Genomic DNA, 13,213 nt, shown 5'->3' with positions numbered 1-13,213 from the left:
GCTAAAATAAGCTAAACTAAACTAAGCTAAAATAAGTATAACTAAACTAAGCTAAAATAAGCTAAACTAAACTAAGCTAAAATAAGTATAACTAAACTAAGCTAAAATAAGCTAAACTAAACTAAGCTAAAATAAGTAAAACTAAACTAAGCTAAAATAAGCTAAACTAAACTAAGCTAAAATAAGTATAACTAAACTAAACTAAAATAAGTATAACTAAACTAAGCTAAAATAAGTATAACTAAACTAAGATAAGCTAAAATAAGTAAAACTAAACTAAGATAAGCTAAACTAAACAAAGCTGAGCTAAGCAAAGAACAAAAGCTATTGACAAGTTTGTTTTCATTGCCACTTTATTTGCAGCCTGGGCCGGGCCGGGCCGGGCCGGTGACGTGGAGACGCTGTGCGTGGATTGAGTGAAGATGGCGACGGGGAGGACGGTGTGGGGAGGAATGGCAGCGGCTCGGCTACTGCAGGGGAGTCGCTTTCCCAGTGGCCAACCCAGGCGCTGTAAGTATGCTAGCTGTCGGAGTTGCAGGAATCCCCTCACACCCGCATAGTCCGCGTTTCCGACCCCGCTGTGTGCAGCTCAGGGCCCCGCTATTTGCGCGTCCTTTTTGCGGTCAGGGCGATATTTTAAGGTCACAGGCCACAGACAGCAGGCTCCACACAGACAGCAGGCTCCACACAGACAGCAGGCTCCACACACAGACAGCAGACTCCACACAGACAGCAGGCTCCACACACACAGCAGGCTCCACACAGACAGCAGGCTCCACACAGACAGCAGGCTACACACAGACAGCAGGCTCCACACAGACAGCAGGCTCCACACACAGACAGCAGACTCCACACAGACAGCAGGCTCCACACACACAGCAGACTCCACACAGACAGCAGGCTCCACACAGACAGCAGGCTCCACACACAGACAGCAGACTACACACAGACAGCAGACTACACACAGACAGCAGGCTCCACACAGACAGCAGGCTCCACACACAGACAGCAGACTCCCACACAGACAGCAGGCTCCACACACACAGCAGACTCCACACACAGACAGCAGGCTCCACACAGACAGCAGGCTCCACACACAGACAGCAGGCTCCACACACAGACAGCAGGCTCCACACACAGACAGCAGGCTCCACACACACAGCAGACTCCACACAGACACCAGGACCCACACACAGACAACAGACTCCACACAGACAGCAGGCTCCACACAGACAGCAGGCTCCACACAGACAGCAGCTCCACACAGACAGCAGGCTCCACACACAGACAGCAGGCTCCACACACAGACAGCAGACTCCACACACAGACAGCAGACTCCACACACAGACAGCAGACTCCACACACAGACAGCAGGCTCCCACACAGACAGCAGGCTCCACACAGACAGCAGGCTCCACACACAGACAGCAGGCTCCACACAGACAGCAGACTCCACACAGACAGCAGACTCCACACAGACAGCAGACTCCACACACAGACAGCAGACTCCACACACAGACAGCAGACTCCACACACAGACAGCAGGCTCCACACAGACAGCAGCTCCACACACAGACAGCAGACTCCACACAGACAGCAGGCTCCACACAGACAGCAGACTCCACACACAGACAGCAGGCTCCACACAGACAGCAGGCTCCACACACAGACAGCAGACTCCACACACAGACAGCAGGCTCCACACACAGACAGCAGACTCCACACACAGACAGCAGGCTCCACACAGACAGCAGGCTCCACACAGACAGCAGGCTCCACACAGACAGCAGGCTCCCACACAGACAGCAGGCTCCACACAGACAGCAGGCTCCACACACAGACAGCAGACTCCACACAGACAGCAGACTCCACACAGACAGCAGACTCCACACACAGACAGCAGACTCCACACACAGACAGCAGACTCCACACACAGACAGCAGACTCCACACACAGACAGCAGACTCCACACAGACAGCAGACTCCACACAGACAGCAGACTCCACACAGACAGCAGACTCCACACAGACAGCAGGCTCCCCACAGACAGCAGCTCCACACAGACAGCAGGCTCCACACAGACAGCAGGCTTCACACAGACAGCAGACTCCACACACACAGCAGGCTCCACACAGACAGCAGACTCCACACACACAGCAGGCTCCACACAGACAGCAGACTCCACACACAGACAGCAGACTTCACACACACAGCAGACTTCACACAGACAGCAGACTCCACACACAGACAGCAGACTCCACACACACAGCAGGCTTCACACAGACAGCAGGCTCCACACACACAGCAGACTCCACACAGACAGCAGGCTCCACACAGACAGGCTCCACACAGACAGCAGACTCCACACAGACAGCAGACTCCACACAGACGGCAGACTCCACACACACAGCAGACTCTACACACACAGCAGGCTCCACACACACAGCAGACACTGAGATGTGACAATGACCGGGTTCTGTTTGGGAGTCTTCAGCATCAATGACGAGAGCATTTGATGTTAAAAGTTAACTACTGTTCATTGTCGGTAGACAAAACTGTCTATACTGTGTCTATCCTCTGCCATGTCAACTCTCCCTTATGGACAAAAAAAAGGTCCCATGGTGATGGCACTACTTGAAGAACACGAGTTATCCTCAGCATTTTAGTCAACATTTATTATTGAACCCGTATCAATAAAGGCAGATGACGATGAACAGTGTGTTTAAGAAGGAACTGTGCAGATGCTGGAAAATCGAAGGTAGACACAAAAGCTGGAGAAACTCAGCGGGTGCAGCAGCATCTAAGGAGCGAAGGGAATAGGCAACGTTTCGTGCCGAAACCCTTCTTCAGACTGATCAAGAATCTGTCAAATATCACCTTTTCCTTTTCTCCAGGCAAAGTCTTTGTATCCTAGATCAGGGCCCCTGAGATCTGATGCCCAAGACATTTCATCTGAATGCATTAGTTTCTCTCAAAAATCATCTTCCATTCACAGGTAGACAAAAATGCTGGAGAAACTCAGCGGGTGCAGCAGCATCTATAGATAGGATTAGAATTTTTATACTGACGAATTGTAATGTTTATGTTGGCCTAAAATTGGACACCTTGATAGTGTCCTCTGTGATGTTCAAAGGAAAGACTGAACTCTTGGTTGCAAAACTCTGAAATTGAATCGGTTAGGCTGCCATCTGGTTTCGAGTTTCCTTCTGAACATTCTTCAGATCATCATCTGCTTTTTTTTTTTTTTTTAAATTTTGGATAGCCACGACTGATCCATATGTTTCCTACTGTTGGTTTGTCAAGTGGCAGGCTGCAAAAACATGATCTTCAACATGATCTATAGAGAGAAGGAAATAGGCAACGTTTCGGGACGTTTCAGGATTTCAGGTCTGAAGAAGGGTTTCGTCCAGAAACGTTGCCCATTCCCTTCGCTCCATAGATGCTGCTGCACCCGCTGAGTTTCTCCGGCATTTTTGTGTACCTTCGATTTTCCAGCATCTGCACAGTTCCTTCTTAAACACACTGTTCATCGTCATCTGCCTTTATTGATACTGGTTCAATATTAAATGTTGACTAAAATGCTGAGGTTAACTCGTGTTCTTCAAGTAGTGCCATCACCATGGGACCTTTTTTTTTTAATGTTGAAGGTACATACCAAAATGCTGGAGTAACTCAGCGGGTGAGGCAGCATCTCTGGAGAGAAGGAATGGGCGACGTTTCGGGTCGAGACCCTTCTTCAGACTGTTTTTATGTTTGCAGATTTAAATTTCAAACTGGATGAGAAGACTGCTCACTGTTCCTTGGACCTATTCAAAAAAGAGACGGGAGTGATCTACCGCATGATCGGTATTGACCCAACCAAAGCGGCAAAGAACCCTGAACGCTTCACAGACTGGGCTGTGGTCTTGGCTGACACGCCACTGTCATCTGGGAGGCATTACTGGGAAGTAACAGTGAAACGGTCGCAAGAGTTCCGAATCGGTGTGGCAGAGACTAATATGTCTCGAGAAGAATGTATTGGTGCCGATAACTGCTCCTGGGTCTATGCTTACCTCCAAAAGAAGTGGTATTCCATGGCATCCAGCGAGATGATACCAGTCGACTTCTTTGGAAAGCCTGATCGAGTTGGCTTTCTCCTGGACTGTGAAGCCAAGACACTCAGTTTAATAGAAATTGAGAAAGCTGCTGTTGTTAGCACAATAATGACTGAGTTTAGGGCACCACTTGTTCCAGCCTTTGCACTTTGGGATGGAGAACTCATAACACATCCATGCAAGGACATACTGCAAGGCATCTAAATCCCTCCCGCCTGCCTTTATTTTGTTCACGGTGTCTGTCAGTCATTTTTAATGAAATGATTGACTTTTAACCTGGCCCATGTTGAAGTTTATTCTCTTCTGTGTACACAGTGTTATCCTTTGACTTCACATAGTGTCTCGACAGCTCAAGTGACTGTATCCTGTCCAGCTTTGGGTGATGTGATTTCTACTGCCTAACAGCCCTGTCCCACGGTGCGAGTTCATTCCAAGAGCTCGCCCGAGTTTAAACAAAATCAAACTTGCGGTAAGCACGGAGAATGAACGTAGCGGGTACAAAAAACTAGATATTAGAGTAAAAGCATCATTTTTGTTTAAAAGTCCATAGTAGCATAAGAGGTGGTCGGTCGGTCATGTTCTGTTGTAGGGGTAGGATTAGGGGTGTGATGGTTGGTTCAAGAACATGATAGTTGTTGGGAAGGTGGCTGTTCCTGAACCTGGTGTTGTGAGACTCGACGCCTCTGTACCACCTGCCCAACGGTAGCAGTGAGAAGAGGGCACAGCCTGCATGGCGTGTGATCTTTAATGATAGATCCCACCTTCTTGAGGCAACATCTCACAGATGCTTTCGAAGGTGGGGAGGACTGTGCCCATGATGGACTGGGCCAAATCCTCCACTTTCTGCAGCCTCTTGCGTTCCTGTGCGTTGGAATTGCTGTACCAGGCCACAATGCAAAAACAGGTAGTCAATTGGAATGCAATATGCCTTTCTAGCAGTGAGTTCCAGACACCCCCCTCAAAGCTGGGTGAAGAAAGTTTTTCTTAACTCCCTTCTAATCTTTCACCAATTAACCTAAATCTGTGTCCCCTACTTACCGACCTCCATGCTAAGGGTAATAGGTCCTTCCTGTTCACCCTTTCAGGGCCTCGTATAAATGTACAAACCTGAACTAAAACTTCAGTATCTTTTCTTCCAAAGAAAACAACCTTGGTTTAGCCAATTTTTCGTTGAAAATAAAATTTCCTGTCCTGGGCAATATCCTTAGAAATCTCTCTTGTGCCATTATATCCTGCAAGCTGGCAACCAAAAACTGTACAATCCTCTCTCTAGCTGAAGCCCAACTGATGTTTAATACAGTTCCAGCATGATGCCTCCTGCTCCTGCTCATGATGCCTCCTGCTCTAGACCTCAGGCAATACACTCTGATCTCCTGGGTATCTTCTTGACCACCTTATCATCCTGTCCTGCCTTCTGGGAGCTGTGAACATGAGCTCCAATGTTTCTCTGTTCGATCTGCTACTTATATATTCAACTAAGGAGGAGGTCATTTTGGCCCATCAAGTCTATGTTCAGTCACAAAGCATTCCCATTCCCCCCCCCCCCCCCCCTCCACCCCAACAGGGGTAGTTTTCCATGTCTTTGGGATTTCGATCACTTTCCCCTGGAACTCTCCACAGATTGTAGACACACCCAAGGGCAATTTGGACAATGAAGCTGTGATTAATCGTCACTATGCCATCAGTATTTTCCGACATAGAAACATAGAAATTTGGGATGTGGGAGGAAGGTAAAGTGTCTGGAGATGGCCCACGCGGTCACAAGGAGAACATGGAAATTCCACACAGACAGCACCCAAGGTCAGGATTGAACCTGGATCATTGAAGCTGTGAGGCAGTGGCTCTGCTATTTGCGTCACTATGCCATCAGTATTTCCTTGCTCAGTTTTCCCTTCCGAGACCAGCATTTCACACTCTTGGGACTAAATGTAGCTTTTCACTTGTATTTCCCCACCTGTCATTACCCCATCCTGTCAGGCGCGGGCAAAAAAAGTTTAACGGGATGATTTCATTCCAGTCTCTGGGATAGACGAGGTGTCTTCATTTATGCCAAGCTGTGACCAGGTCATTGAGTGCAGTTGCTGGTTTACACCAAAGATAGACACAAAATCTGGAGTGACTCTGGGACAGGCAGCGTCTCTGGAGAGAAGGAATTGACTCAATGTCACCCATTGCTTCTGTCCAGAGATGCTACCTGTCTTGCTGAGTTACTCCAGCATTTTGAATCTACCAAGTCATTGAGATTCACACTTAATGGCAACATGCTCAAAGTAAAAATGATGCCCTGTATTCTGACCTTAATTGTATATTTTTAAAGATGAATCTCTCTTCATGCTTCTGTTTACAAATGTAACTTGTTTTAAAGCTGGATTTGTGTCCAAAGGTTTAGTGGTGAATGCACTGAGCCATTCCGACATGTAAAAAAGGGTTGGCTTTGTGAAACACCTTGTTATCCTCAGGTTATCCTAAATAATCTCCTAATGAATAATTCATTTTGTGGAATGCAGTCACTTCTGTTTAATTGGCAAATGATGCGGTCGGTCGTGGACTTGGGGATCATATACAGAAAATCCCAGTTATATTGAGACCTTAAAGGGCCTGTCCCACATGTGATTTTTTTTCGGCAACTGCCGGCAGCGTCAGTAGTCGAAGCATGTGTCCGAAAATGTTCAACATGTTGAAAAAGCAGTGACGACCAGAAAAAGGTACGACTCTTTGGGCGACTACTCACAACCATACAGGCGTCACGTGTCGACATATGTTGTATCTCTGATGCCTTCTTATTTTCCTCTACTGGTGTCAAAGGAACTGCAGATGCTGGTTTACACCAAAGATAGACATAAGAATCATTCAGCGGGATGGGCAAGGAATGGGTGGTCGGGTCGAGACCCTTCTCCAGCCCACTCCTTCTCTCCAGCGATGCTGCCTGTCCCGCTGAGTAACTACGGCATTTTGTGTCTACCATTTTTCTCCAAATCTCCAAAGGGTGTGGTGGGATTGAGAGGAGTTAGGAGATTTTTAGGAGATAGTTAAGAGATTCTCCAAATCTTTCTTATCCATGTACCTGCCCAAATGCGTTTCAATGTCTGCCTCTATCACTTCCTCTGGCAGCTTGTTCCATATACACACTACCCTCAGGCCCACTCATCTTAAACCTATGCCCTCTAGTTCTGGACCCTGCAACTGAGGGGAGGAAAACTGTGACCATTCTCCTTATCTATGCCTCTCATGACTTTATAAACCACTTTATGGTCACCACTCAGCCTCCTGTGCTCCATGGAAAAAAGACCCATCTTATCCAGCCTCTCTTTATAAACGTAGCATTCCAGGCCTGGTAACATCCTTCTAACTCTTTGTATGCATCCATTCCAGTTTAATGACATCCTATGGCAGGGTGGTCAGAACAGTACACAGAACTGGCCTTGCCTTCTTCTTGTACAGCTGTAACATGATATCTCACCTCGTGTACATAGTACCCGGACTGATGAAGGGCAATGTGCCAAAAGTCGTCTTCACCACCCTATATACAGTACCTGTGTTTCCACTTTCATGGAACAAGTTCAAGTGAGTTTATTGTCATGTGTCCCTGTATAGGACAATGAAATTCTTGCTTTGTAAGAACATAGTAGGCATTTACTACAAAACAGATCAGTGTGTCCATATACTATAATATAAATATATACACACATGAATAAGTAAACTGATAAAGTGCAAATAACAGAAAATGGGTTCATAATAATCAGAGTTTTGTCTGAGCCAGGTTTAATAGCCTGATGGCTGTGGGGAAGTAGCTATTCCTGAACCTGGTTGTTGCAGTCTTCAGGCTCCTGTACCTTCTACCTGAAGGTAGCAGGGAGATGAGTGTGTGGCCAGGATGGTGTGTGGGTCTTTGATGATACTGCCAGCCTTTTTGAGGCAGCGACTGCGATAAATCCCCTCGATGGAAGGAAGGTCAGAGCCGATGATGGACTGGGCAGTGTTTACTACTTTTTGTAGCTGTACCCCCAGATCTCTCTGTTCTGCAACACTTCCCAAGCCCCTACTGTTTAATGTGAAGGTCAATGCCAAGTCATTATTGAGCACACCTTCCATTTCCTTATTTCAGACTGCAATACAACTTATGACAGGCTATAGGGGCCTCCCATTCATTACTTTGTGCCACCTGATATAAATTCGACCGCATTGTGCTGTGATGGTGTGGCGTTTAATCCCATACTGCCACCTAATGGCCACATGGAATTATCACAGCCTCTTTGAGAAACTTTAGAGATACAGCGTGGAAACAGGCCCTTTGGCCCACTGAGTTTGTGCATCCCTTACACTACCACTATCCTACACAGTAGGGACAATTTTACCAAAGCCAATTAACCTATAAGTCTGTACGTCTTTGGAGTGTGGGAGGAAACTGGAGCACCCGGAGAAAACGGATGCGGTCACAGGGAGAACGTGTAAACTCCGTGCAGACAGCACCCGTAGTCAGGATCGAACCCGGATCTCTGGCGCTGTGAGGCAGCAACTCTACCGCTGCGCCATCGTGCCGACCCAACTCATCTACACATTTAAGACCGAATCATGGAGAATGGGAAGGGAAAAGTGGACTTTAATTACAATTCCCAGCTCTTGTCCCCATATTCTAAAATACAATGAGGGTTTTTAGAAAAGATTGCAAGATGCTTCAGTGTACGTGTACCGAGGTGTACAGATACATGTACAGATAAGGGAATAACATTTAGTGCAAGGTAAAGTCTGATCACTGTTTAAGAAAGAACTGCCGATGCTGGAAAAATCAAAGGTAGACAAAAAAATGCTGGAGAAACTCAGCGGCTGAGGCATCGTCTATGGAGAGAAGGAATTGGTGACGTTTCAGGCCGAGACCCTTTTTCAGACTGATCAATGATAGTCCAAGTGTCACCAAAGAGGTAGAAACATAGAAAATAGGTGCAGGAGTAGGCCATTCGGCCCTTCGAGCCTGCACCGCCATTCAATATAATCATGGCTGATCATCCAACTCAGTATCCTGTACCTGCCTTCTCTCCATACCCCCTGATCTCTTTAGCAACTAGGGCCTCATCTAACTCCCTCTTAAATATAGCCAATGAACTGTGGCCTCAACTACCTTCTGTGGCAGAGAATTCCACAGATTCACCACTCTCTGTGTGAAAAATGTTTTTCTCATCTCGGTCCTAAAGGATTTCCCCCTTATCCTTAAACTGTGACCCCTTGTTCTGGACTTCCCCAACATCGGGAACAATCTTCCTGCATCTAGCCTGTCCAACCCCTTAAGAATTTTGTAAGTTTCTATAAGATCCCCCCTCAATCTTCTAAATTCTAGCGAGTACAAGCCGAGTCTATCCAGTCTTTCTTCATATGAAAGTCCTGACATCCCAGGAATCAGTCTGGTGAACCTTCTCTGTACTCCCTCTATGACAAGAATGTCTTTCCTCAGATTTGGAGACCAAAACTGTACGCAATACTCCAGGTGTGGTCTCACCAAGACCCTGTACAACTGCAGTAGAACCTCCCTGCTCCTTAGATAGTTGTTCGGCACTGCTCTCTGGTTGTGGTGGGATGGTTCAGCTGCCTGATAACAGCTGGGAAGAAACTGTCCCTGAATCTAGAGATGTGCATTTTCACACTTCCATACCTTTTGCCTGATGGGAATCGGGACGAGGTCTCGGAGATGTGAGTTCACTTTTAAATGTAAATTAGGAAATAATCGGGTGCCAGCAAATGGGCTCTGTCGCAGAAGGGGGAGCATAAGATGAGAGACTTCAGCATGAAGATATGCTGCCTTGCAAAGGCAAATCTCAGGTAGATCCAAGAGATTGACAGAGACATGGCTTTCAGATGCTCTTTGATCAGGTGATTTGTGGAGGCCTGAAAAGATTAAACAACCACAGCCAAAGATAATGCATTATCGGGCAACCAAGGGCGACATCTCACTGAAAGGTGGTCCCAATCGGCTTCCTTTACATCGGTGAGGCCAAGCGCAGACTGGGCAACCATTTTGCCGACCACTTGCACACGGCTTGCCAAGGCCTGGACAATCTCCCAGTTGCCAACCATTTTAACTCCCATTCCCATACCAACCTTTCTGTCCTGGACCTCCCTCATTGCCAGAGTCAGGCTGCATGTAAACTGGAAGATCAGCGCCTCATGTTCCACTTGGGTAGCTTTCAACCCCACAGAATGACCATTGAATTCTGCAATTTTAACCATATAACCATATAACAATTACAGCACGGAAACAGGCCATCTCGGCCCTACAAGTCCATGCCGAACAAATTTTTTTCCCCTTAGTCCCACCTGCCTGCACTCGTACCATAACCCTCCATTCCCTTCTCATCCATATGCCTATCCAATTTATTTTTAAATGATACCAATGAACCTGCCTCCACCACTTCCACTGGGAGCTCATTCCACACCGCCACCACTCTCTGCGTAAAGAAGTTCCCCCTCATTTTACCCCTAAACTTCTGTCCCTTAATTCTGAAGTCATGTCCTCTTGTTTGAATCTTCCCTATTCTCAAAGGGAAAAGCTTGTCCACATCAACTCTGTCTATCCCTCTCATCATTTTAAAGATCTCTATCAGTTCCCCCCTTAACCTTCTGCGCTCCAGAGAATAAAGACCTAACTTATTCAACCTATCTCTGTAACTTAGTTGTTGAAACCCAGGCAACATTCTAGTAAATCTCCTCTGTACTCTCTCTATTTTGTTGACATCCTTCCTATAATTGGGCGACCAAAATTGTACACCATACTCCAGATTTGGTCTCACCAATGCCTTGTACAATTTTAACATTACATCCCAGCTTCTATACTCAATTTTAGATGACTACCAAACTGTAAACAACTTCACCCTTTATTCCTCCCTCTTTTCCCTGTGACCCAACTGGATTAGCACCCATTTCTGCCTTTCCCTCTCGTCCCCCCCGTCACAATTTGCTCCTCTTCTATCCTTATCTCAGAGTTTATGTTGTTTTCATCGCTGGCCTTTGTTCAATCATCTGCCCATCAAACTACCCTGCCCCCCCCCCCCCCCCCAACCTGCATACACCTATCACTCTCCTGTCTTTATTCTGCCACCTCCTCTCTTCCAGCTTACTCTCCCCTCCCCCACCCCTACTGCAATCAGTTTGAAGAAGAGTCCAGACCTGAAACGTCACCTATCCATGTTCCCCACACAGATGCTGCCTGACCCGCTGAGTTACTCCAGCACTCTGTGAAACGTCTCCTATCCATGTTCTCCACAGATGCTGCCTGACCCGCTGAGTTACTCCAGCACGCTGTGAAACGTCACCTATCCATGTTCTCCACAGATGCTGCCTGACCCGCTGAGTTACTACAGCACTCTGTGAAACGTCACCTATCCATGTTCTCCACAGATGCTGCCTGACCCGCTGAGTTACTCCAGCACTCTGTGAACCGTCACCTATCCATGTGAAACGTCACCTATCCATGTTCTCCAGAGATGCTGCCTGACCCGCTGAGTTACTCCAGCACTCTGTGAAACGTCACCTATCCATGTTCTCCACAGATGCTGCCTGACCCGCTGAGTTACTCCAGCACTCTGTGAAACGTCACCTATCCATGTTCCCCACAGATGCTGCCTGACCCGCTGAGTTACTCCAGCACTCTGTGAAACGTCACCTATCCATGTTCTCCATAGATGCTGCCTGACCCGCTGAGTTACTCCAGCACTCTGTGAAACGTCACCAATCCATGTTCTCCACAATTGCTGCCTGACTCACTGAGTTCCTCCAGCACTCTGTGTCTATTTTTGAGTCATCCTATCAGCTGGAACCAGAATCATCAGAACCAAAGAGCGGCAAAGAGAATTCCCCCAGCAGATTTAGTGTAGTCTAGTTTAGAGATACGGTGTGGAAACAGGCCCTTCAGCCCACCGAGTCCGCACCGACCAGTGATCCCCGCACACTAACACTATCCTACACACACTGGGGACAATTTACATTTATGCCAAGCCAATAAACCTACAAACCTGTACGTCTTTGGCGTGTGGGGGCAATCCGGATATCTCAAAAGAAAACCCACGCAGGTCACGGGGAGAACGTGCAAACTCCGTACAGACAGCACCTGTAGTCAGGATCAAACCCGGGTCTCTGGCACTGTGAGGCAGTAACTCTACCACTGTGCCACCCTGCTGCCCGTAGATACACTCACACAAGATAGAAGCTGGTTTCAGGCAGAGGTATAACCAAAGATCTTATAGCAGAGCTCTGCTATAGGATCTTTGGGTATAACCATACAGATCTGTGGAAGTCTGTCGCTTCCAGATTGGCCTCAACAATCACCTTCTGATCTCACAAAACCAGAGTGGAAGTCAGCAATCATCGATCCCAAAGAATGCCTAGGTGGAAGATTTCCTTATGGACAATCAACCCATTTACAGTGCATAGATACATGATAAGGGAATAACGTTTAGTGCAAGGCAAAGTCAGCAAAATCCAAATCGCTGGGCGTTGTTCCACATGGAATGGGTTAAAACCGCAAACTCCACCTGCTGTGAATGAAAGGTATAGAAATAGACGCATCAAAGCCAGCGACGATGATCAAGGAAAGGTGGAGCCCACAATGGTTCATTGTTGGCTGTGGGGGAAGTGATACCGTGAAACTCAGGAGGACGACAGTGAAATTATGGGGGAGGGGATGCAAGGCTAGGGTGGGGGAGGGGTGGGGAGAGAGGGAATGCAAGGGTTGCTTGAAGTTAGAGAAATCAATTACCATACCCCGCTGGATTATAAACTACCCGAACGAAAGAAGCGAAAGTAAACCAAATATGAAGAACTGTCCCTCCAACTTGCGTGTTGCATTACTCTGACCAAAGATCTTATAGCGGGTTGCATTACTCTGACAGTACAGGACTGGGCGGAGAGTGTTGAATGGGAGGAGTTATTTGTCACCATTTCACCGCTGGTCTTTGCTGGTACCCGCTGGTCTTTCCCATTGCAAAGCAAGGAGAGAGCATTTGAAAGCTGCCCATTTCACCGCTGGTCTTTGCTGGTACCCGCTGCTCTCGCTGGAGTCTGGAGCCACCGTTCACAATGCGAGCAGCATGGCATTTGCTGGTTGCCTTCATGGCGGTTTGTATTATTATTAT

General features: G+C 47.3%; 1 protein-coding gene across 2 annotated transcripts; it reads left to right on the top strand.

The window, feature by feature from the left end:
• Positions 1 to 377: 377 nt before the first annotated feature.
• Positions 378 to 4,373, top strand: spryd4 (SPRY domain containing 4). 2 transcript variants are annotated; one of them, XM_055664420.1, is made up of 2 exons: positions 378 to 510; positions 3,760 to 4,373. In XM_055664420.1, the coding sequence occupies exons 1-2, from the start codon at positions 423 to 425 to the stop codon at positions 4,296 to 4,298; spliced, it is 627 nt and encodes a 208-aa protein (XP_055520395.1). In that variant the 5' UTR covers positions 378 to 422; the 3' UTR covers positions 4,299 to 4,373. The 2 variants fall into 2 exon arrangements, with proteins under 2 accessions (XP_055520395.1, XP_055520396.1); XM_055664421.1 differs by having other exon boundaries at positions 395 to 510; positions 3,648 to 4,373.
• Positions 4,374 to 13,213: the final 8,840 nt, after the last annotated feature.

This window comes from Leucoraja erinacea, chromosome 40 (genome assembly GCF_028641065.1).
Source record: "Leucoraja erinacea ecotype New England chromosome 40, Leri_hhj_1, whole genome shotgun sequence".
NCBI classification, from domain to species: Eukaryota; Metazoa; Chordata; class Chondrichthyes; order Rajiformes; family Rajidae; genus Leucoraja; species Leucoraja erinaceus.
Note: the sequence above shows the minus strand (reverse complement) of the source record. Positions and strands in the feature narration are given on the sequence as shown.